General features: G+C 41.8%; 2 protein-coding genes across 2 annotated transcripts in view; both read left to right on the forward strand.

Annotated features, from left to right (window-relative positions):
* The first annotated feature begins 7,986 nt into the window (after positions 1 to 7,986).
* LOC126927621 (6-phosphofructo-2-kinase/fructose-2,6-bisphosphatase-like) overlaps positions 7,987 to 22,602 on the forward strand; it is a 135,772-nt gene continuing 121,156 nt past the window's right edge. The window contains exon 1 of the mRNA XM_050743671.1: positions 7,987 to 8,064. The gene's annotated coding sequence lies outside the window, so the exon portion shown is untranslated. The remainder of the gene's footprint in view (positions 8,065 to 22,602) is intronic.
* LOC126927617 (6-phosphofructo-2-kinase/fructose-2,6-bisphosphatase 4-like) lies at positions 14,317 to 21,418 on the forward strand. The gene is made up of 3 exons (XM_050743666.1): positions 14,317 to 14,321; positions 20,799 to 20,928; positions 20,990 to 21,418. Exons 1-3 carry the CDS (start codon positions 14,317 to 14,319, stop codon positions 21,416 to 21,418), a joined length of 564 nt encoding a protein of 187 aa, XP_050599623.1.

The raw sequence follows: 22,602 nt of genomic DNA on the forward strand, positions 1-22,602 counted from the left end.
GTATTATTTCCATTCGACCAACAATTATCTGTGTTTCTTCTTTTTTTCTTTTTTTTCTTCCTATTTTGTGGTTGTATTATGTGTACAAGTCACGTGTTTGATCATTAATTCGTTAGTTTTTCATTTTTCCCGTTTTTGTTTTCAACACGGTCGTTAAGAGGATTTATTACATACGCTAAATAGACTTGTTACGTAAATCAACATTTGCGGCGCTTTGAACAAATTTTAATTTCTATTTTGTAATATATTACATTGTGCTCTTCCTAGTTTTTACATTATTTCATTAACATTATTCATTAACATAAAAAGACATTATTTCATATTGTTCCTTTGTGAAATGCTAAATAATTGTTCTATATTTCATGTATAAATAAAACTATTCTTATATATTTTATACTGCATTAATTTCGTCATACCATTGTAGTAACGATGGTAATAATAACAAATTTATAACTATTGATAAATAGTTATAATTAATTGCTAATAAAAAATAATTATTCAAATTATGTATTGCTACTAATCTTGGGGCGCCGGTCACCGGTGATCTTGATGATACCACGGCCAAGTTGAGTGCCGGCCACCGGTGACCCTGTCACGTAAAATAAGAAAGAAATTTAAAGGAAAGAAGAAAACTTTATTTTTTCCTCGTTTATACACTTCTGAACTCTAGCCGTGGCCGTTCGAGACTGAGGCTCTTACAATATTTTCTTACTCTCGGTGACATCTGTTTCTTCTTTTGTTTTTCATCCTTCATTATCCCCACTACCCTGTAGGCGTACGTGACTGTTGCTACGCTTCTAGAACATTCGGTGGAAGGACCGTTAGGACATAGATGAACCCTCAGGTACTCCGGCAATATACATTGTCGCCAAGGTCGCCATGTGTAATGTTCAAGTATCGGCTGTCTGGAGAATGTTTAGAAGTGGTCGCCTAAGGTGACGTCAGGGCAAAAGAGTTTGGGGTTACACTCCCCCCTCCTTAGAATGAACTTAGTCCTCGAAGATAGATGGATAGATAGATTCCTTTTCCTCTTTAAGATAGATGGGTGAAATTTTGCCTTGGGTGTTTCCAGGTCGAAGGTTACTTGTGAATCGTTGCTGGTGCTGGGCACAGGTAGAATCGGGGTGAATATGTTGATAGGTGCCGGGTTGATTGGCATCGGAGCGCTGGCTGATGGATTGTTATTTGTCGTGTTTCGCTTGATTTTACAACAGAATAAATGAAAATACAATTTCGGCATTCCTATTTTGTTGAGAAAGTATAAGCATATGAGAGCAATGGATAAATATCCTATAATTTGTAATATAGATATTCCCCGTGATTCAACTTGATCGATTCTACGAGCAAAAGTTAGTTGATTCGTTTGATCTTCGATTCAATCCAGAGTGTTTTTGTATCCGTAATTATCGTTAATAAGTTTTGTAGTTTTCTCTAGTTTATTTAGTAAAATAATCCAGTCTGAATCATTAGTTACATTGACTGTTTTGATTTTAATCTCGTAAGAAATTTCCTTGCTACTACCACTGATTCTCATATGGTTATTCTTGTACAATATGTCTACGGTTTTATTAGTTTGTAACAAAGATGGTTTCTCTAGTCTAACAATTCGATGTGTCTTTTCTTCGAAAATGCTCAGATCTATTGGTTTTTCTGGTATAGCTATAAAATGATTCTCAGCGTTTAATGGGATAAAAGTTATATCTTCAATGTTATAAACTACTACCTTACAGAATTTGACAGTGTTTTCTGCGCTTAAGATTTCAGGGTTACAATCGTGCTTCACTCGACGGTCGTGAATCGGCTGAGTTTGTTTGCAAATGTAAAAGTCAGATATAGAACATTGCTTATCCAAGTAGTTTTGATCGACATTGATGTAATTTAGTCCTGACGTTAAAAATATCGGATGAACTACTAAAGGTGCTAAAAACACTTTGTTCGTGAGAGATGGTATGGGATATATTTGCTCTATATCCCATTCCATGTCCATAACTGTTGGTACAGAAATTACAAAGAAAACTTTGTTTTGTCGAGTAAACAATGTGAGTTCTGAGATATCTAAAATATTTTGGAAATTCTCTTCCTTTGGTATAAAAGCGTTTCCTACTGTTTTGCTACCTAGTACTTGGGCGTAATTGTTAATAAAAGTTCCGGGATCAATAATCTGTGGGCTTATTATTCCTTGTTTTCCTAAGATGATTAAATTGAATATTTCGTCGATTTGGAAATGTAAGTCAGAGAGTGAGCTTTCTAGAGCTATGACTTTTATTAAGGTGATCTCGTTTTTGTTAAGCGTTTTAAGTTCGTTTGTTACACCTGTGTCTACTTGTTTCAGTCGCTGGATGACGTCGTTATTTAAAATTCGTTTAATCAAAGCTGTCTGGTTGGCTACTATGGTTTTTAGGCTGTTACCTTCTTCAAAGAGTTTGTCTATATTTTTGTTGATTATATCTAGATCGTTCGCGGCTAGGGTTCCAAAAAGAGTTTTACTAATAGATTCGATAGCGTCTACTAGTCCTCGTCTACTTCTGAGATGAATGTGAGCTAAGGATCGTAATTCGATGCTAAGTGTTCTGACGTTATTTAGTTTTGCTTGTAAAGAGCGTATTTCTGGTAATATGTTACAGTCTTTTCGTGTCTCGCAATGATTCCTAACTTCGGCTACTCCCTTTTCAATATATCTTACTTGTTCCAATACAGCACTAATATCTAGTCCTATAATAACATTTATGTGTTCGCTATAAAGATATGCTTTGGATCTTTTCTCATGAAATATTCCATTATTGTCAATAGGGGTTATTTTTAATCCGTTAAGGGTGGTAAAGCCGACGGCAAGGGTGATCGTCCTGAAAAATAAGGTTTTATTCTGTTACCGTGGATTTTCTTAACTCGATCTCTAATGAGAATCTCATAATACGGTGTCTTGACTGATTTAATAACGTAGGGTCCTAACCATTCGTCGTCCAATTTATCCGACTTATGATCGTTGTGAAGGAGTATACGATCTCCTTCCTTAAATAAGGTTTGAGTTCTAATGATTTTTCTTGTTTGATCTCTCATGTACCTCTTTCTACTTTGTTCAAGAGTGTTCTTCGCTATCATTCTATATTTTTGCAATTGTTTTTGCCATAGTGCAAACATTTCTTCGTAAGTGTAATTGGAAGTTCGGGATACGGAAGACGGGAGGTTGGCTTTTCTTCCAAATGTTAGTTCGAAGGGTGAAAATCCAGTTGCATCGTGTATCGCGGTATTATACCCTAGGCAAATAAAGTCTAATACCTGATCCCATTCTTTATTAGAATCGTGTAGGCTCGTGCGAATCATGTCTTTTACTGTGGCGTGTTTTCGTTCTAAGGATCCGTTAGATTGAGGATGAAAACTAGTGGTCTTTATATGTTTGATTTTAAATGCTTCCTCGAATTTTTCCATTAGTTCGCTAATAAAGTTCTGTCCCTGGTCTGTTAGTATCGTTTTGGGTGCTGAGAAGATGTAAATGTAGTGGTGCAGTAGTGCATCGATAATCGATTCGGTTCGTTGTGTTTTCAGTGGTACTAAAACGAGATATTTCGTTAGGTCATCGTGAGTCGAAAGAATGTATTGATTTCCACGTGTGGTTTTAGGCATCGGACCAATTAGATCCATGGCTATCTTTTCGTTTGGCTCTACTGATGTCTGAGGAATTACGGGTTGTTCCTTGGGTCTGATTCTAACTAGCTTTTGTCGTTGACAAGCTTCGCAATTTTTTATAAAATCTTCTATCCTTTCCATGAGGCGTGGGATTTTGAATTGGTCTTTGATTTTACTATATGTCTTTTGAATATCCAAGTGTCCACTAATGTCGTTATGGTTTTCGCGTATAATGTCTAGAGCTTGTTCGTCAGTTATGGTTTGTATTGGTTCGTATGCAAAAGTTATTTCTTCAATTTGGTCATTAATAAACATGAGTGTTATTTTGATCCTAGCTTTTTCGGCTTCGGTAAAACTATTGTCTCCTATCCCAATTTTCTTGTGTTTCTTGGTTAGTTCAAAAATTTTTCGAATCCAAGTATCTTTGTCGAATGGACCTAATGTTTCTCTATTCAATTGATAGAAGGTGTGATCGTTTGGCGTGATTTTAAGTCGTCTCGGGTGTGTCGCGTCTTCTGACCATGCGTTAAAGTGTTCTACAATATTTTCGGAGTTTGCAGGTGTGTCTGGGACTGATTTGTCGGTAATTTGGTAAATTTTTCTGGAAAGTGCGTCGGCTGCTGTGTTCTCTTTACCTTTGCAATAATGAATATCGTACTCGTATTCTTCGAGTTTAAGTCTCCATCTAATCAAACGCGAGGAAGGGTCTTTGCAATTTTTGAGCCAAGTGAGTGCTTGGTGATCGGTTCGAATAACGAATCGTCTTCCTAACAGGTATTGCCTGAGTCTCTTAACTGCCCATACGATAACTAATAATTCCTTTTCTGTGGTAGAATAATTTTTCTCTGGGGGGTTGAGTGTCCGTGATATGTAACAACAAGGATGTCCGTCTTGTGATAAGATTGCGCCTATTCCTTCATTGGAAGCGTCTGTGGTGAGTGTGAATGTTTTCGTGTAGTCTGGGTATGCTAAAACTGGGGCTGAGCATAGCTTTTCTTTTAGTGTGTCAAAGCTTGTCTGTTGCGTTTCTGTCCATCTAAAAGGATTGTCTTTCTTTGTGAGATCTGTTAATGGTTTGGCGAGTTTGGAAAAGTTTTTAATGAATTTTCTGTAGTATCCAGCTAATCCGAGAAATGACTTTACGTCTGTTTGTGTTTTGGGAATCTTAAAGTCTTTAACTGCGGAGATCTTTTTAGGATTTGACTTTATGCCCTCGTGTGTTATGACATGTCCTAAGTATTCTAATTCAGGTTTTAGAAACTCGCATTTGTCGGGTTGGATTTTTAGTCCTAACTCTTTTAATCTTTGCAATACTATAGCAAGGTTTTCATTGTGTTGTTGAATTGTACTACCGAATATTATTATGTCGTCAAGGTATACAAAGCAGTATTTGTTCAATAATCCTCGTAACGCGGTATCCATCATGCGTTGGAAGGTGGCTGGGGCGTTTTTTAAACCGAATGGCATGCGATTATAGTGAAAGTGTCCCTGAGGTGTGCTAAAGGCTGTATATTTCTTTGAGTCGGGGTCCATAGATATTTGATGGAATCCCGAAGATAAATCTAGAGCAGAGAAGAATTTGGCGTTGCCTAATTGTGATAGAATGTCGTCGATTGTCGGTAGTGGGTAGGCGTCTTGATCGGTAGGTTCATTTAATTTTCGAAAGTCGATAACTATACGCCATTTCTGTTTGCCTGATGCGTCTGATTTCTTGGGTACTACCCATACTGGACTGTTGTAAGGAGAATCTGATTCTTCAATGATATTTTTATCTAACATTTTTTTCATTTGTTTTTCAATTTCTGCTTTATGGGCCTCGGGAGGTCGGTACGATTTGGTATTGACGATTTTGTTTTCGCGTAGGGTAATAGTGTGTTTTGTTAGGTTAGTACAAGGTAGGGTATCGGATTCTAGGTCAAACACGTCTATGTAATGTAGGAGGATCTTTTCGATAGGAATACGAAGTTTGTCTTCAATATGGTCTAGTCTAATTATTTGTTTCATTTTAGCAATTTTATCGAGATCGTGTTCATAAGAAAGATCATTAGTGATTATAGTTGGTTGCTCACCAGTATTGCAGAAACATACTCTCGTCGGAACTTTATCCAGATAAATTGTTTCGATTTTGGTTTGCCCTGGGAGAATGGTTTTCGGCGCCTGGAAAAATATTTCGTTCCCGTTTAATTGTATCGATTCGTTGTTAATTCGATATGAGTAGTTAGAGAGCATAGGTAAACCAATTATTCCGTCTTCTATTAAAGGAAAATCGTCTGGCACAACGTGAAATGTGTTCATGATGTTAAAGAATTGAAAGTCTACTGTTTCGTCAGTTTGGAATTTGTCATTGCCCATGTAAAATGTTTTAGCTACTGTCATTTTAGGTTTAAATATGGCACTTGATCTTTTAACTAAATTTATTCCTGCACCGGTATCGATTAAATATCATTTGATTTCTGTTCCCGATCGAACTCCAATGGATAGAAGTTTTCCTGTTGTTGCGTGTACTCGTACGACGTCTCTCGAGGTTCTGGTAGCGCTGTTTCCTCTTCTCGTCCCGCATTCTCCATGTTTATATTGTAGCTGCGCGGTGGCGGAAGATTTCGCTGGCTGGCCGGTTGAAAATTTTCGGCAGTAATTTGCGGTATGTCCTATTTGGTTGCACTTAAAACACTTCATTCTCCCTCCGTTGTTTATTTGAGTGCTTGTCGGCAGGCGATTGAGCGTAGTCATCGGACCGCTCCTAAGTGGGGGTTTGCGTTGTGACGATACATTCCCTCGGGCGAATGAGTGAGCTCTTATTTGCTGGCTGCACTGATTTCCGCGGTTTCGCTCAATTTCTCCGATTAATAGTTCTGCTTCGAACGCGGCATCTTGTGCTTCTTGTAAGGTGCGCGGTTTCATGCTTGATGTTCTGATTTCTATCTCGGGTTTTAAATTTAGTATGAACGTTTCGGTTGCGCGTTCGTTCTCTAGGTCTATCGCGACTGCTCGTCGAATAGGATCGCGGATTTCGTGTTGCAATGCGTATATAAGTTCATTAAGACCGTGTCGAAATCTTTTGACGTACCGTGTACTGATTCGTTAAAACTTTGCCGAGTTCTTTGTAATATATCTCGCGCACCGTTTGAAGTTACGTTAATCGATACGAACTTCCTCAGATTTTCGAATAAGGCGCCGTACGTCTCGATAACCGAATGTCTAATGCTTCTTTCGGCTTCGCCGACAATGCGTTTGGTTAAAATTAATTTCAATAAAGCACGCTTTTCCTTACATTCCGATCTAGCTTCGCTTACCCGCTTGATGAATCCCTCCACTCCAATGTCATCTTGACCGTTGAGGACTGGGATGAACTCGATGCTGGTTTTCGCGTCGAACATATGTCGTTCGTACGAGGCTGATTCTTCTTCCTCGTCCTCGGAGTTCGCTGGGTCGGAGGTTTCTGGAGTTTCTTTGATCCGAACGCGTTCTTCCGGAGATTTCACTATGCGGGTGTCCCGAGTAGTGCTTCTGCTGGCAGAACTAGTATCGTCTGTCATAATTGAGTTGAACTCAGACGTATCTACGGAGGATTGTACTCCTAGCTTGAGTTCGGCCACAGTCTTCCCTATTGGTTCTATTTCCTTGATCCGTTGAGTGCTTTCATCGCGAATTAGTTTATACAAATCATTTATAGCTGCCTTATGTTCTTCGTGCTGGCGCTGCATCATATCCAAAATTGCCCGCAGGTTTGGATCACCGCTAGTCGAAGCGACAGGTGTAATTTTCTTATCGTCCCTTTTGTCCATTTCAGAGTAATAGATCGTCGGAGTCTGACGTTATCGAATGCAATCGATCGATCCTTTTAGAGGAAATGGTTCTACTTACTAATAAAACCGTTTTTCGTAATCCAGGTTGCTTGATACACCTTTGGTCGGATGTCCCGTAGGCCAAAACCGTAATCTTGTTTTATCCAACGTTGATGTATCCTGGCAGGATCGCCAAAATGTCACGTAAAATAAGAAAGAAATTTAAAGGAAAGAAGAAAACTTTATTTTTTCCTCGTTTATACACTTCTGAACTCTAGCCGTGGCCGTTCGAGACTGAGGCTCTTACAATATTTTCTTACTCTCGGTGACATCTGTTTCTTCTTTTGTTTTTCATCCTTCATTATCCCCACTACCCTGTAGGCGTACTGACTATTGCTACGCTTCTAGAACATTCGGTGGAAGGATCGTTAGGACATAGATGAACCCTCAGGTACTCCGGCAATATACATTGTCGCCAAGGTCGCCATGTGTAATGTTCAAGTATCGGCTGTCTGGAGAATGTTTAGAAGTGGTCGCCTAAGGTGACGTCAGGGCAAAAGAGTTTGGGGTTACAAACGCAGCGTTGAGAGCTCTGGCCCAACGAGACGCGATGCACGAGTGCGCTACATGGCTCGCAGGCGGAAATTCCGTAGCTGTAAGCATCAATTAGACGCGTGACAAACGTCTAGTAAAGATGTGAAATTGAATAGAATCTGGAGATAAATTCAGTATCGAAAGGAGAACGCGTGCCGTTGCATTCGATCGAAAATAATCGCAAAAGTTCAAGAGATTTCAGTATCGAATCGAGAACAACAACACACGCGATTGTATTTGATTGAAAATAATTGAAAATAGTTGAGAAAGATTCGGTATCAACACGAGAACGAGAATACGCTCGGTTATGCTTGATTGAGAGTAATCGAAAAAAGTTGAGAAAGATTCAATGTCGAAACGAATGCAAGCACGCGCGATTGCATTTGATCGAAAATAATAGAACAAAGTTAAGAAAGAATTTTAATCGTTGCGCATTTGAAGAATCCGACCGGAAGAAGAAACACGTGTTTTTTTTGTTATTATGTAACCGGAGCTGCAAGAATAGATTAGAATATTAGAACGGTCAAGGGTCGTATTTATACATAGATCGCGCTAACGGTGGACGACGCGATTAAACCGAGGCTAGTCAAGCCGGTCTACCTTTCTCCGACCGAACCGAATATCGTCGTACGAGTTTTACCTTGCTTAATATTTTTAACAACATGTACCAACGTTCCACGATAGAAACCGCAATAGTTCATGGTGTTGAAAGTAGCTTAAGATCGGCTCGTTATTTTCTCGATATTATGCGCTTTAGAAATAGTCGAGAATTGAACAAATATGACACGAATTCAATATGAAGACTACAACGGTAAAACGTGTCTTCACGTTAAATTTTAAATTCTATGTGGAAACGTATCTTAGATATTATAGGAAACTAATTATTTAATTCTGAAATTAACGGTGCATTTTTCCTTCCAAATTATATCATATTGAAATATTCCTATTTATTCTAATTTATCGTATTCTTTCTATGTGGTCTTGATATATATGTTAACAATAAGAGAAACCAACATGTAAATTCATATATAAATTACTCGCCATAATTATTAGGACATCTACACGTTATAAGCATCGATTGGAACACTTTGACACTTTTCTTTATCTGCTATATCTTACATTACAAAGTACATATGCCGCGAATGAAATAACAGATTTATAACGAAATTACTAGAAACGAAAGCACTCCATTCGTATTAAATATCAATATGTGCCCTAATATTTATGGCCGGCGGTGTTCTTAATTGAACAAAGCGATAATTAATTTTGACGAAGGGCCTGTAGCAACATGAAGACACTTTCAGTATTTAAATTGCATTTATCGGGAGAGAAAAACAAAAGTATAGGTTTCATATTCAAATGTGTTTAAATAATACAAATATTAGCTTAGATCATGAATTTATAGCACGTGTCAAAATATGATATAGTTTTGGTTAATTTTGACTTGCATTCTGCTGGTTTACACAAATTATTGGAAAGCTACCTCCTTGTTGCAGCAATCTCTCCAAATATACAATACAAAGAAAGACAATTGAAAATCGATATAGTCTAATGTCTATTTAAATAAAATGCGTAGGAAGAAATATACTGAAATTTGAGTTTGCGAGTCGTCACAGTTAGTTGCATTTAAGAATTTTCCTGTTTGAAGATCCTGGACGCCACGTTGGTGATGCGAGCGCAGCGCGCCGAGGTCTTCGACTATTTTTCCGGGCAGCGGTTATCGCGTCCTCATTATCGAGTGCGTCTACGACGATCCGGTTGTACTGGAGCGAAATTACAAGGAGATATTGCGGTACAGCGCTTGCTATGTTGGCATGGATTCAATAACAGCCGAAGAAGATCTACGATTGAAGATAGCTCATTACATTCGATCTTACGAGCCAATGGATGAGAAGACGTATCCACGAATCCGTATCGACACCGGCAGCATGGATATCGAGTCCTGCATCGTGTCTGGCGATGTGGAGACAAATGTCCTTGGATATCTTGGAAGCGTCACTGTTGAGCCGCATACTCTTTATTTCTCTCGGGTTGGTAATCCATCAAATTTTACATTTGTCATCGTTTAATCCCCATCTCAAATGTTCTAATCCTAGAAGCTCAGCCTTAGCGTCTTTAGTCTTAATTATAAGAATTTTTCGACAAGTGATAATGATAACGATAATGAAGAAACGTGTTTGTTCTTAGATTACAAGCTGAGTCAAGGACAATTGAGCCAGGTCGTGGCGCTTGCAATTATTAAAAAGATTAACATACATAACTGAGCACTTCATTTAGCATGACGAGTCCTCAATTGTTTACACACAACATGTTTTAAAAGCATACGTATACGTATACGCATACGTAAAAACATACATATTGTATTTTTAAAATCTTGCTATCTTATCAGGGTTTGGTTCCAAAAGTAATTTCTTCTCGCCTGATCGTAATCTTATCATTGCTACGCCTCTCTTTTTGAACGTAATCAGAATATTCTACGATTTGGTAAAACTAAAGCTCTCCCTCTCTCTTTTGATTACAGCACGGCGAAAGCGAGTACAACGTATTGGGTAAGGTTGGTGGTGACGCAGTTTTAAGCGCACGTGGCGAGAGATATGCACAAGCGTTGGCCACCAAGTTCAACGCTATGCGTATTCCCGACCTGCGCGTGCTAACTAGTCGCCTTCGAAGGACTATCGCGACTGCTCGTGGCGTGGAATCGCCCCAAGAACACGTGACAGCACTCAACGAACTCCACGCCGGTATCTGTGAGGGGCTGTCTTATGAAGACATGCAGGAGCATTATCCGCAGGTAATTTCAGATCAAACGCGTCTTCCTCCTCGAAATTTCGTCACTGCTTGCATTGAATTACGTTTAAGGTGTTGTTGACCAAAGTGAAATAGCGAGTGAAGATAATTTATACTTTTAAGGATGATTCATCGAAAAATGTGTAAATTCGGTTTCACTTACTACTTGCCTAATCTTCTGGCTGTATTTAAACGAGCCTTCAATCGGTTGAATTTATCAATCCCTAGCTCTAAGAGCTTTAATTTATTTGTGTAGTAAATGGTAGATAGCTGTAACAGTTATCATTGTAGGTTATAGGGTATAACGGTATAAGCTTTTTGGGTATATAGAGTATATAGGGTTTATAGGGTATAAGCTTTTTGAATTAATCTAATTGTATCAGTATTATGTTAGAAACATGGTACTATAATTGACACATTTAACATTAGTATTTGATCAAAATTTTCCCAGTGATTGATTAGTTAATGCAGTTATAATTTGTATTTCAATAAGTTTGGGATCCTAGATATGGAATATTTATTATCTACTAGGTTTGTCAATTTAATTCTCTAAGCGAACAACTTTCAATCGTATCTTGGAAAATGAATAATAACATAAATCTTCACGGATGACTCAAGCATTGAATACTTGGCCACTGGGGAAAAGTATCGAGTGACTTAACGTCTGCGCTAACAGTCTGTAACTGATTAAAATTCAGTTGTATGCAAATTTATCCATTTACATCCACGAAATATTTGCTTGACTAATGAGAATGAGCGTTGAAGTTCAAAGAAATATTCCCAGTCAAGTACATAGCAGATAGAATATAATCACAATGTTTCACGTTGCTAGATCGAACTCAATCAGTCTGATTAATCTGAACGAAGTTTTAGAACATGGATAAATGAATATTATTGTTTAATCGAGCTATCGCGGGGAGACGCGGTCGTTAGAATACGCGTCAACGAGAGTCGTAAATTCCCGTTACGATTGGATTAATCGACACCACGAATAGTTCGATCCCCGTATTTCGGTTAGGATAATCGGGGTGGTTGATGCGGTATAACACTGGAAGTCAGAGTTATAATAATGTATATTTCCAACACTTTATACAATCACACAAAGTAGTAACGCCGTTGATTAAGATACAGATAACGAGAGAAGAGTTAGTCTTGAATGAGAGAAGGAGAGCTTTAGGCGCTCTAGGCCCTTGAGAGTTATAGGAACTGTCGGAGTTCTGGATAAGTGAGAGCCTTAGAAGACTCTAGGCCGTGTAGGCACCTTGAGAAATGATGAAGGAACTCAGAAAGATACAGGAACGGTGAGAGTTGTAGGAAATGCAGGAACCCTAGGCACCGTGAGAGACGATCAAACTCTAAAGTTTTATTCTAATGTGAATGCGGAGGAAAGCTTGGTATGGGTGTGCCCTTTGAACGAAGAACGCGGATTCGTTGCTTACATTTTCAGTTAGTAAAGTGAGGGAAATAATCCGCGATGTCGATTGGTTGGGACCAATGTTAGGAAGGAAGAGAGGAGGAAGAAACCTCCTACCAACTTGGGTCCTAGGCGACATTGTTTATAGGGAAACTCAGATTTTCGGTTAGGTATATCTCCGCTTTCTTCGTTATTCTTAAGAGCACATAATAAACCCAAGGACCTTTCTAAAAACCGGCCGAAAACACTTCTGGAATTAGAAAGTCTTTTCTGGCAAACAGATGTGCTTAGACCTTGTGTGCGAACAATGCAGCTAGAATTGCAACTTTATAGTGGGTCCTTGGGCCTATGGAGTGTTAGAAGGACGACAGGTAGACCGTTGGTTGGCAAGCCGCGCGCGATGGCGTGCAGATGTGTTGCACGGCGTAACATCCTCCCCCCGTTGAGAGGGCACCGATCAAAAACCTGTAGAGATAAAATTGATTAAATCTTCTATCCGCCTCCTTGTTGATTGTTGCTGCCCTGTGTACTGTGGCCGTCCAGAGGATGTAGTGGTCGCCAAGAGGAATTTGATGATACGGCTGGAAGGCCGGTGCGCTGAGGATATTTGTCTGTCCTGGAGACTGCTTCGTCGCTGCGTCGAAGGACCGTTGACTGCCTTGTAGTCTGGACCGCCGTGGTTCTTGGCATTGCCAAGAAAGTTGCCACTGAAGTTCACGGATCCAGAAATGTCGTGAAGAGCTCGGCTTACGAAGTATTGTAGGACACCTCAGACCTGGAGGTGTCGTTATACATCTCGCCGATTTCCCAATGGTAGATCATATCTGTATGGAGATGCGCTTTTCATCTGCCTTCTTCGATGTTCGTAGTTGCCTTGATGAGGCCGTCGTCGCCAGGGTAAGCTCGATGATACGACCGAAAAGCCGTTGCGTAGAGGACACCCGTCTGTCCTGGTGTCTGGTTCGCCGTTGCGTTAAGGGGCCGTTGAAGTTCACGATCCAGGATGTATCGTGAAACGGTTCGGCCCATGCAGTATCGTGGAACACCTCGACCCATGAGGTGTCCTTGAATAGTTTGCCCCAGGAGGTGTCGTTGAATGAAACTCCGGTGATGCATGGTATAGATTCGAACACGCCGCAGAGTTGTGTGTTTGATTGGGGGACTGAGCTCCCCCCGATGATCTGCCCCAATTGTGCTATCTTGTCCCACATGTCGTGGATTGTATCGTGGTAAGACCTGGAGCAGATTTCGCCTTTCTTGTATGGTATCTCTGCAACATCAGATTCGTGAAAGTATTGCATGTCATTTGGACATCCTCGTTGCTGTTTCGGCTGAGGAAGCGTGGAGGAGGTCATGGTTGATTGAGGGACGAGGCTCCCCCCGTAGACCCATCCGGATCGCGCCTTCTCGCTGATGGCTGGTAGCTGTACCGGCGTGGCCCAACAATCCGCAAGAGACAGAATCAGAGATTTGTCCCACGTAGTGCTCTGTGGGCTTAGTGGACAAGTGTTGAAATCAGCTGGCGCGTTCTGAAAACTACTAACAATTAAATGATTAGTCATAGTGGTAATAACGTGGAGATGATCCCGATTTGGGTTACTCGCAGGCGTGGCTCCTCGCCGCCGTGGCGATGGAGAATTCTTCGCGTTAGGTCGTGGAGAAAGACTCTCCGATATGATGTCCATGTCAGGTGTAACATGTAAAGTGGTGTTCTCCGTCGGCGGAGTATAACTGTTTTTGTCCTGGACGTGATTCAGTTCCTTCCTGTCTTGCAGATCTGGAGCATTCGGCTGATTCGAGACATCTTGTGTAGTTGAATCAGATGGTTGCGATGCTGACGATGGGAACGTGGTTGTCGTCAGATCGCGTGTGGGTGACACGTTATGAGTGTCACGCGGTAAGCTCAGCGTGGTATGCGACGAAATCGCCGTTTGAGTGGATGCGATGGTTTCCGTTGGCGGAATACGACCGTTGTTGTCTTGGATGAGAGTCGGTCCCTTCCGGTCCAGAGGGTCTCGAGCGATTGATTGATTCAAGACGTTGTGTAACGTCGAATCAGATGATTGCGATGCTGACGCTGCGAACGTGGTCGTCAGATCGCGGACAGTTGACATGTTGTGAGTATCACGCGGTGAGCTCCGCGTGGTATGCGACGGGATCGCCATTTGAGCTGGTGCGATGATTTCCGTCGGCGAAGTACGACCGTTGTCGTCTTGGACGGGATTCAGCTTTGTCCGATCCAGAGAATCTCGAGTGATGGACTGATTCAAGACGTTTTGTGGCGTTGAATCAGATGGTTGCGATGCTGACGATGGGAACGTGGTTGTCGTCAGATCGCGTGTGGGTGACACGTTATGAGTGTCACGCGCTGAGCTCCGCGTGGTGTGCGACGGGATCGCCATTCGAGTTACTGCGATGGTTTCCGTCGGCGGAGGTTGATCCTTGTTGTCCTGGATGGGATTCACTTCCTTCCGGTCCAGTGGATCGTGAGAGGTTGGCTGATTCAAAGCATTTCGCGGCAATTTGATACCAGTGGCTGATCCATTGTGTGCCGGTCTCGATGACCGGGGTTGTCGTGCTGTACGTTGGTTACGTCTTAGCCGATCGCATATATCGTTATACTGTTCTCTGATCTCGAGACCGCGCGTTTGTTCTTCCGGGAGTTTAAGCGACGCGGACTCGCGGCCGACGGCTGATTCGCCGCTTGTCGATTGTGACGGTATACTTCGTCGTGTATTGATTAATTGTTTGGCTACTCGGAGTTGCAGTCTTTCGTATTCTTCCGCTAGCTCACTGCCGCGCGCGATCTCTCCCTCGTCTAAAGTTACGATCTGGTGTTGTAATGCACGGAGTTCCTTCTCGACGGTTTCTAGACGTTCTTTAATTTGAAGCAAGTCGATCTCTTCCGAACAGCCTGATTGTTCAATGTCGTCGAGTTTTTTTTCGAGGCGTGTAAACTGGGCGATATAGTAGCTCCGGCGTCGACGCAAGACGGCAAGTTCGTTTCCGGTTGCCATTATTTTTTATGTAATTGATAATGAAATCGTTTGAACTTACTTCTGTTGGCGATTGTCCACTTTGTGGCAGGAGGCTGTGTGGTTGCGTTTCAACCACCGAATTATACCTCTTCAAAGGTGACGACCCTTTACGTTACTGACCTCGCTGGGGTGGTAACGCTTCCGCTGCTGGTTGTGTTGGATTCACGTGGCACTGTATGAGAGTGGGTGTCACTGGCGTGCACTTTTCACTTGACACAGTATCCGGCTCGAAGGACCATGTTTAATCGAGCTATCGCGGGGAGACGCGGTCGTTAGAATACGCGTCAACGAGAGTCGTAAATTCCCGTTACGATTAGAATAATCGACACCACGAATAGTTCGATCCCCGTATTTCGGTTAGGATAATCGGGGTGGTTGATGCGGTATAACACTGGAAGTCAGAGTTATAATAATGTATATTTCCAACACTTTATACAATCACACAAAGTAGTAACGCCGTTGATTAAGATACAGATAACGAGAGAAGAGTTAGTCTTGAATGAGAGAAGGAGAGCTTTAGGCGCTCTAGGCCCTTGAGAGTTATAGGAACTGTCGGAGTTCTGGATAAGTGAGAGCCTTAGAAGACTCTAGGCCGTGTAGGCACCTTGAGAAATGATGAAGGAACTCAGAAAGATACAGGAACGGTGAGAGTTGTAGGAAATGTAGGAACTCTAGGCACCGTGAGAGACGATCAAACTCTAAAGTTTTATTCTAATGTGAATTTTTTTTTTTTTTTTTTTTTTTTATTTATTAGAATATTTACAATCAATTCTCGTTGAGAATTTTCAGTAACTTAATTTGGCGTGATACAATGACATGGATTATAATAGCTTTATATTGTTGATTCTAGTAGGACTAAGGGTTTAATCTAGTGGGTATTTTCTTTTTAGTCTGCGGATCTGGTCCGTCGTGTCCAGTAGTTGGGTGACTAGTGGGTTGTGGTGGTTGTTGACTCTTGTGCTATATCTGCTTCTGGACTTGTGTATTTCGTATCTTGAGGTCTCGGTGGATTGTTTCGTTGGTAACATACCAGGGTGCATTTAATAGGGATCTTAGCGTTTTCGATTGGAAGCGTTGGAGTATTTCAATGTTGGAGTTACTTGCTGTTCCCCATAGTTGGATTCCGTAGGTCCAGACAGGTTTTATTACGGCTTTGTAGAGGGTTATTTTGTTCTGTATGTTTAGTTTGGAGCGTCGGCCCGTGAGCCAATAGAATTTTCTTAGTTTTTCCTTTAGTTGCTTTGTTTTTTCCGAGATATGTTCTTTCCAAGTTAGCCTCCTGTCCAGGGTCATGCCCAGGTATCTTACGGAGTCCTTGCTTGGGATTATTGTGTTGTTAATGGTAACCTGGGGGCAGGTTTGTTTTCGGAGCGTGAAGGTTACATGGGAGGATCTTTTTCGTTTATTTTAAAACCCCATTTTTGGAACCACTTTTCCATGGAGTCGAGACTTCGCTGGAGAGTGTATGAGGCAATTGCCGGGTCTGCGTGGGTAGCTAATAGTGCTGTGTCGTCGGCAAATGTTGCTATTGTTACCTCGTTTGATATGGGTAAGTCGGCAGTGTAGATGGAGAATAGTAGGGGTCCGAGGACACTACCTTGCGGTATGCCGGATTCTATTGGGAATGTTACGGAAGTGGCGCCTAGACATTTAACTATGAATTGTCTGTTGGTAAGGTAGGATTTTAAGATGGAGTAGTATGGGTGGGGTAGGATTTTTTTAAGCTTGTAGAGTAGCCCTTCATGCCATACTTTATCGAATGCCTGTTGGATGTCTAGGAATACGGCTGAGCAGTATATTTTCTTTTCAAGGGTTTGGCTGATCATGTGGGTTATGCGGTGGATTTGCTCTACTGTTGAGTGTTGTTTTCGGAAGCCGAATTGGTGATCTGGGAGAGTTTTCAATTCTTCTAGGAGTGGAAGGAGACGATTCGTGAGCATCCTCTCGAATAGTTTAGACAGGGTAGGTAAGAGACTGATTGGGCGATAGGAGCTGGCTTCATATATTGGTTTACCGGGTTTGGGGATGAGGGTGATTAGTGAGATTTTCCACGCCTTAGGAAAGTGTTCTAGGCGGAGGATGGCGTTGAAGATTGATGCGATGAGTGCGATCCCTTTTATGGGGAGTTCCTTGATTGCTTTATTTCCTATTAGGTCGTGACCTGCTGCTTTCTTGGGGTTTAGGCGACTGATTGCTTCTATGATCTCTGCAGAAGTGAAGGGTTGAATAGGAGGGGACATTTGGAAGGGAGTGTGCAGGTATTCGGTGACGTCTGCTGCAGCTATGGAGGAATGGGGTTGGAATACTTCAGTCAGGTGTTCAGCAAATATGTTGGCTTTTTCTATAGGGCTACGCGCCCATCCACCCTGCGGGCGGCGGATTGGAGGTATTATTTGTGGGGGGGCGCGTGAGTTTCCTGGAGGCTTTCCATAGTGAGTAGTTTGAGTCGGCTGTGGGGGACAGGCTGGCGAGATATTTGTGAAAACGGTCGTTATTGTAGTTCTTTATGGTTTTGGATAGTTTTCTAGTTGCGTTATTTAGTTTGCGTTTGTCCTCCGGTGTTCTATGGGTCTGCCATATCCTTCTTAGTCTACGTTTTTCTGCTATTTTTTTTTAATATGTACTGGGGGTATTCGTGATTGCTGATGGACGTTTTTGCCGGTGTGGAGACGCGGATAGCGTTTATTATGCTCGCATTTAGGTATTCCGTGGCTGCTTCGATTTCGTCATTGGTTTTTAGTGAGGTTGAGGCTGAAGTTGTGCGGGTAAAGACTTCTCTAAAGAGCTGCCAGTTGGTGTGTTGGTTATGAATGGAGCCATTAGGTGTATTCTCGATGATGGTTGAACTGACTGTTACTATCACGGGGTAATGATCAGAGGAGAGATCGGCCGAGGAATTGATTTGGACGTGTCTTGGCGAGATATTTTTGGTTATGAAGAAATCAAGGAGATCGGGTATTTTGTTTGTGTCGGTGGGCCAGTGTGTGGGTTCGTATGTGGTAAGGTAGTTGAGGTTGTTGGTTATTATGCTGTTGAGGAGGTTTTTGCCTCTTACTGTAACCAGTCTGCTACCCCATTGGGTGTGTTTAGCGTTATAGTCTCCTCCGGCTATATATCTGTTGCCCAGGGTGTCCAGGAAGTGGTCGAAGTATTCTTTGGCGATGGAGTGTCTGGGAGGGCAGTATACAGCTGAGGTGGTGATTGTACCATGATAGTCTTCTATTGCTACGTTTGTTGCTTGGAGGTAGTCTTTCTGGAATGGTGGAAGTTCGTAGTGCTTGATGTTTGCTTTGATTATGATTCCGGTGCCGCCGTGGGCCTTTCCGCTGGGGTGTTGGGTATGGTAGAACTTGTATCCGTTTATGTTCAGGTAGTTTTTGTCGGTGAAGTGGGTTTCAGATATGAGCATTATGTCGATTAGCTGGTGTTTTAGGAAGAGTTCTAGCTCAAGTTTGCGTTGCGCTAGACCATTGGCGTTCCACAGAGCTATGCGTCTTGGTTTTATTTTGTGTCTGGGCGTATTAATTTTTCCATTATGATTGTTAATAGCGATAGCAAATTGTTTATTTGCTCTGATTGTTTCTCTATTAGCTTTTCAAGTCTAGAGACGTTGTCTGTGTTAGGTGAGGTGGGGGCACTATTTTGGGGAGGATCCCTGTGGCTATTTGGTTTATTTTGAGTGCCTTGTACCGCTTGGGCATAGGAGTTTGAGGGAGTGGTGAGTTTGATAGGGCTGGGTGTTTGATTGGTTGGGGGGATTGGGATAACGGTGGATTTCGGCGAGCTGGGTGTTTGGTAATTTTCCTCTTTTGTTCTAAGTTTGGGGTATTTGCTTGAGTACAGAGTTTTGTAGGCTGAGCAGCCTTTGTAGTTGGCAGGATGATCACCTTGACAGTGGATGCACTTCGCTGGGGTTTCCGGTGATTTCCTGCACTGGTCGGTGGGGTGTGTACCTGCACATTTGACGCAGCGGAAGGTGTGGTTGCAGTATTTCTGTGTGTGCCCATATCTTTGGCACCTTTTGCATTGGACTATCTCCTTTTTGGTTTGCGGTGGTTCAAATTTAACGATGGCGTTCATTATGCGACTGATATTGTAGATTTCCTTGTTGTTTGGTTTCTGTTTTAAATCAATGAAAAATAGGGATAGCGGGTCTTTTGTGACTCTATGCCTTATGTTGCTGACATTGGTGACTTCGTGGCCGAGTTTCGATAGTTCTATTTTTAGTTCGTCGATGTCTGCGGAGTGGTGGATGTTTCGTAGCACCACCCGAAAAGGTCTTTCTTCTTTGAGTTGCTAGGTGTGGAAGTTGGCGTTCAGGGCCCTGAGTGTCTTGGTGAGCTTCCTGTAAGCTTCTGGATTCGTAGGCAGAATTTTTACCTGATTGTTGGTTATCTTCAGGTTATAGTCCTCCTTGGAGATATCTCTCTCTAAGGACTTGGTCATTGTCTGGATGTCGATGATATCGTTAATAAATATTGGTGGGGGAGGGGGGCGTCTCTGTGCGTGGTGGTTAAGTGGTGAGCCTGCGGTTTCCATGGCATCGTTGGTGGATTCCAAAATTGCGAACCTGTTGTGGGTGTTAATTTGCGTTGGTGGATGTCCGTTCGAGTTTGTGTCTGCTGGTTCGGTTTTGCGTTTTTTCGCCTTATTGGCGTCGTTGGCACGGGGGGATATGCAGAATTTCTGCCACGGGGGGAGTAGCGCGGGGTAGTGATGGGTTTGGACAGGCGAGCCTGGTCGTGATTGTTGGGCCATCATCGAGCTAGCTATTTCAATATGAATAACTAGTCGTGAGGCTATGCGGCAGGGATCGGGTTGGGGTTAGGTGCGTAGGCTTTTCTTCTCTCTGGCGGATAGGAAACACTTGGGAAGATAGGAGCACGTTGTGTTCACTTTCGACGGTTGGGCGACACGTGTTGTTTTCGAACTTCACTGGGCACTAGAGGCACGTCTGCACGCTTCGGCACTCGACAGCGAACTGATTCTAATGTGAATGCGGAGGAAAGCTTGGTATGGGTGTGCCCTTTGAACGAAGAACGCGGATTCGTTGCTTACATTTTCAGTTAGTAAAGTGAGGGAAATAATCCGCGATGTCGATTGGTTGGGACCAATGTTAGGAAGGAAGAGAGGAGGAAGAAACCTCCTACCAACTTGGGTCCTAGGCGACATTGTTTATAGGGAAACTCAGATTTTCGGTTAGGTATATCTCCGCTTTCTTCGTTATTCTTAAGAGCACATAATAAACCCAAGGACCTTTCTAAAAACCGGCCGAAAACACTTCTGAAATTAGAAAGTCTTTTCTGGCAAACAGATGTGCTTAGACCATGTGTGCGAACAATGCAGCTAGAATTGCAACTTTATAGTGGGTCCTTGGGCCTATGGAATGTTAGAAGGACGACAGGTAGACCGTTGGTTGGCAAGCCGCGCGGGATGGCGTGCAGATGTGTTGCGCGGCGTAACAATTATAATTACAATACGAAGTTGATGTGTACTTATTAACCGTGTACTATAACGAAACTTAAATCATACCATGATTTGAATATTATATCGCAGGTCTACTTTATTAAAGCTTATGTTTAAAATCAGCCATTGTTCCCTGACTTTGCATAAGCTAGGTTTTAATGCTTTAAGGACCTCGATGTACGAACCATTCCATGACTTAGGCAAAAGTCTATATACTTTAGTATATAGTACATAGATAGCGTATATACCTTCTAGATCTCTAAATCAATGCTTTTGCGTAGGAATTTGCATGGCGCGATCAAGATAAGCTGCGCTATCGTTATCCATGGGGAGAAAGCTACATCGACGCCATGCACCGCGTGGAACCGGTTATTGCTGAATTACAGAGATCCAACAACATCTTGGTCGTGTCTCATCAAGCTATTCTGCGCTGCATCATTGGCGTTTTCACAGATAAAAAACCGGAAGAGGTGCCTTACGCTGAGGTGCCACTGCATACCGTCATCCGAATCAGCAGCCAGGGTTACAATTACAAGGTGGACTTCTTCAAGTTACCCATAGAGTGCGTAAACACGATTCGCGTGAAGCCGAATAATTGTAGCGCGGACAGAACCGCGGACGATGCTCTGCTCACAGTCCCAGCACATTTCGACATACCGGATCCTTGGCGAAATCTTGGCAGCGGACCCACTCCCGTACAACAACACTGAGAAACCGCTCGGAGATCCACGATCACGTCGAAAATTCGATGTCTGTTTGTTTGTAACCCCTGGAGCTTTCAGCAGTGATGTCTTCTTGGAATATTTTTGCTTTTGAATTCAGGCAGGGGATGAAGATTTGAAATATCATGCAAGTATGGATTGAATATATTTTTAGTACGTATATATGTATAAGTAGATCGCTTTAAGGTATCTTTAAGAAATACAGATTCGATGAGACGGAAGATGATGATATCGGAGTCAATTCTAGATAAATAGATTGGATAGATCGCGTGAAAGAAACGACATGTAAATTCAAATAATCGTTATCGATACTGGAAATTTATTTCTGAAATATTCTCATGAATTTTCTCATGAATCCCGAGAAACTTAGGTCGTTTCAACTTTGACTTGTTTATCGTCGAGTTCCGTTACCTTCGCGGGATGTACTCCGATTGTCATGTTTTTCCTCGTTGATTCTGTTCCCATTGGCAATAATTTAGTATCCTGCTGCTGGAGCCCTCTATACGTTATGTTTAAGCAGTTTAATTTTAATAATCACATACAAGTCAAATGTTACATTAACTCTAATATGTCGCAGATGACTATCGCAAGAAATATTTTAATTGTACATCGTAAAATTCAGAAAGACAGGCAATCTTTTAAATTGTAGGAATGCGAAACATGTCTTTCGTATTAAATTCTATTTCAAAATATTGATATAATATATACAACGAACACACGAAAGACAGTTTTTTTAGTATTGTACTATTTATAGGTGATAGAATTTTAGATTTATGTATTTTCGTTTGCCTAGTTCCTAGCACAACGATTGTAAGCCTTGAGATTTGGACGATATTAGGATTTTTATTACTGTAAAGTACAATTGAAAGATACTATATCGTAGCGTTATATAAAGTTTGACTATAAAACGGACCTGATATCATTGTTAACAAAGAAATAACGAATATTGTATTTTTCGAGTGTGTATGAGTGTTCGAACGATAGATGTATATTTCTACGCACAAAATTAGCGGTATACTGTGCTACGGTCTCATTAAGAAATGTCAAACATTCGAGCAAAGTATTTTTCTCTAAGAAGGAAAGCGCGAGAAATAATCAACAGAGGCGATTAAGAAAGAAAAAAATCGATATCGAATGGTGCCTGCTTCTGTCGATATACTGTTACGTTTCAC

This window comes from Bombus affinis, unplaced genomic scaffold (assembly GCF_024516045.1).
Source record: "Bombus affinis isolate iyBomAffi1 unplaced genomic scaffold, iyBomAffi1.2 ctg00000172.1, whole genome shotgun sequence".
In the NCBI taxonomy this organism is placed as follows: domain Eukaryota; kingdom Metazoa; phylum Arthropoda; class Insecta; order Hymenoptera; family Apidae; genus Bombus; species Bombus affinis.

Coding starts and splice junctions, on each gene's coding strand:
- LOC126927617 (XM_050743666.1), top strand. Junction 20,929..20,989: donor GCAAAAGTCTATATACTTTA/GTATATAGTACA, acceptor GCTTTTGCGTAG/GAATTTGCATGGCGCGATCA.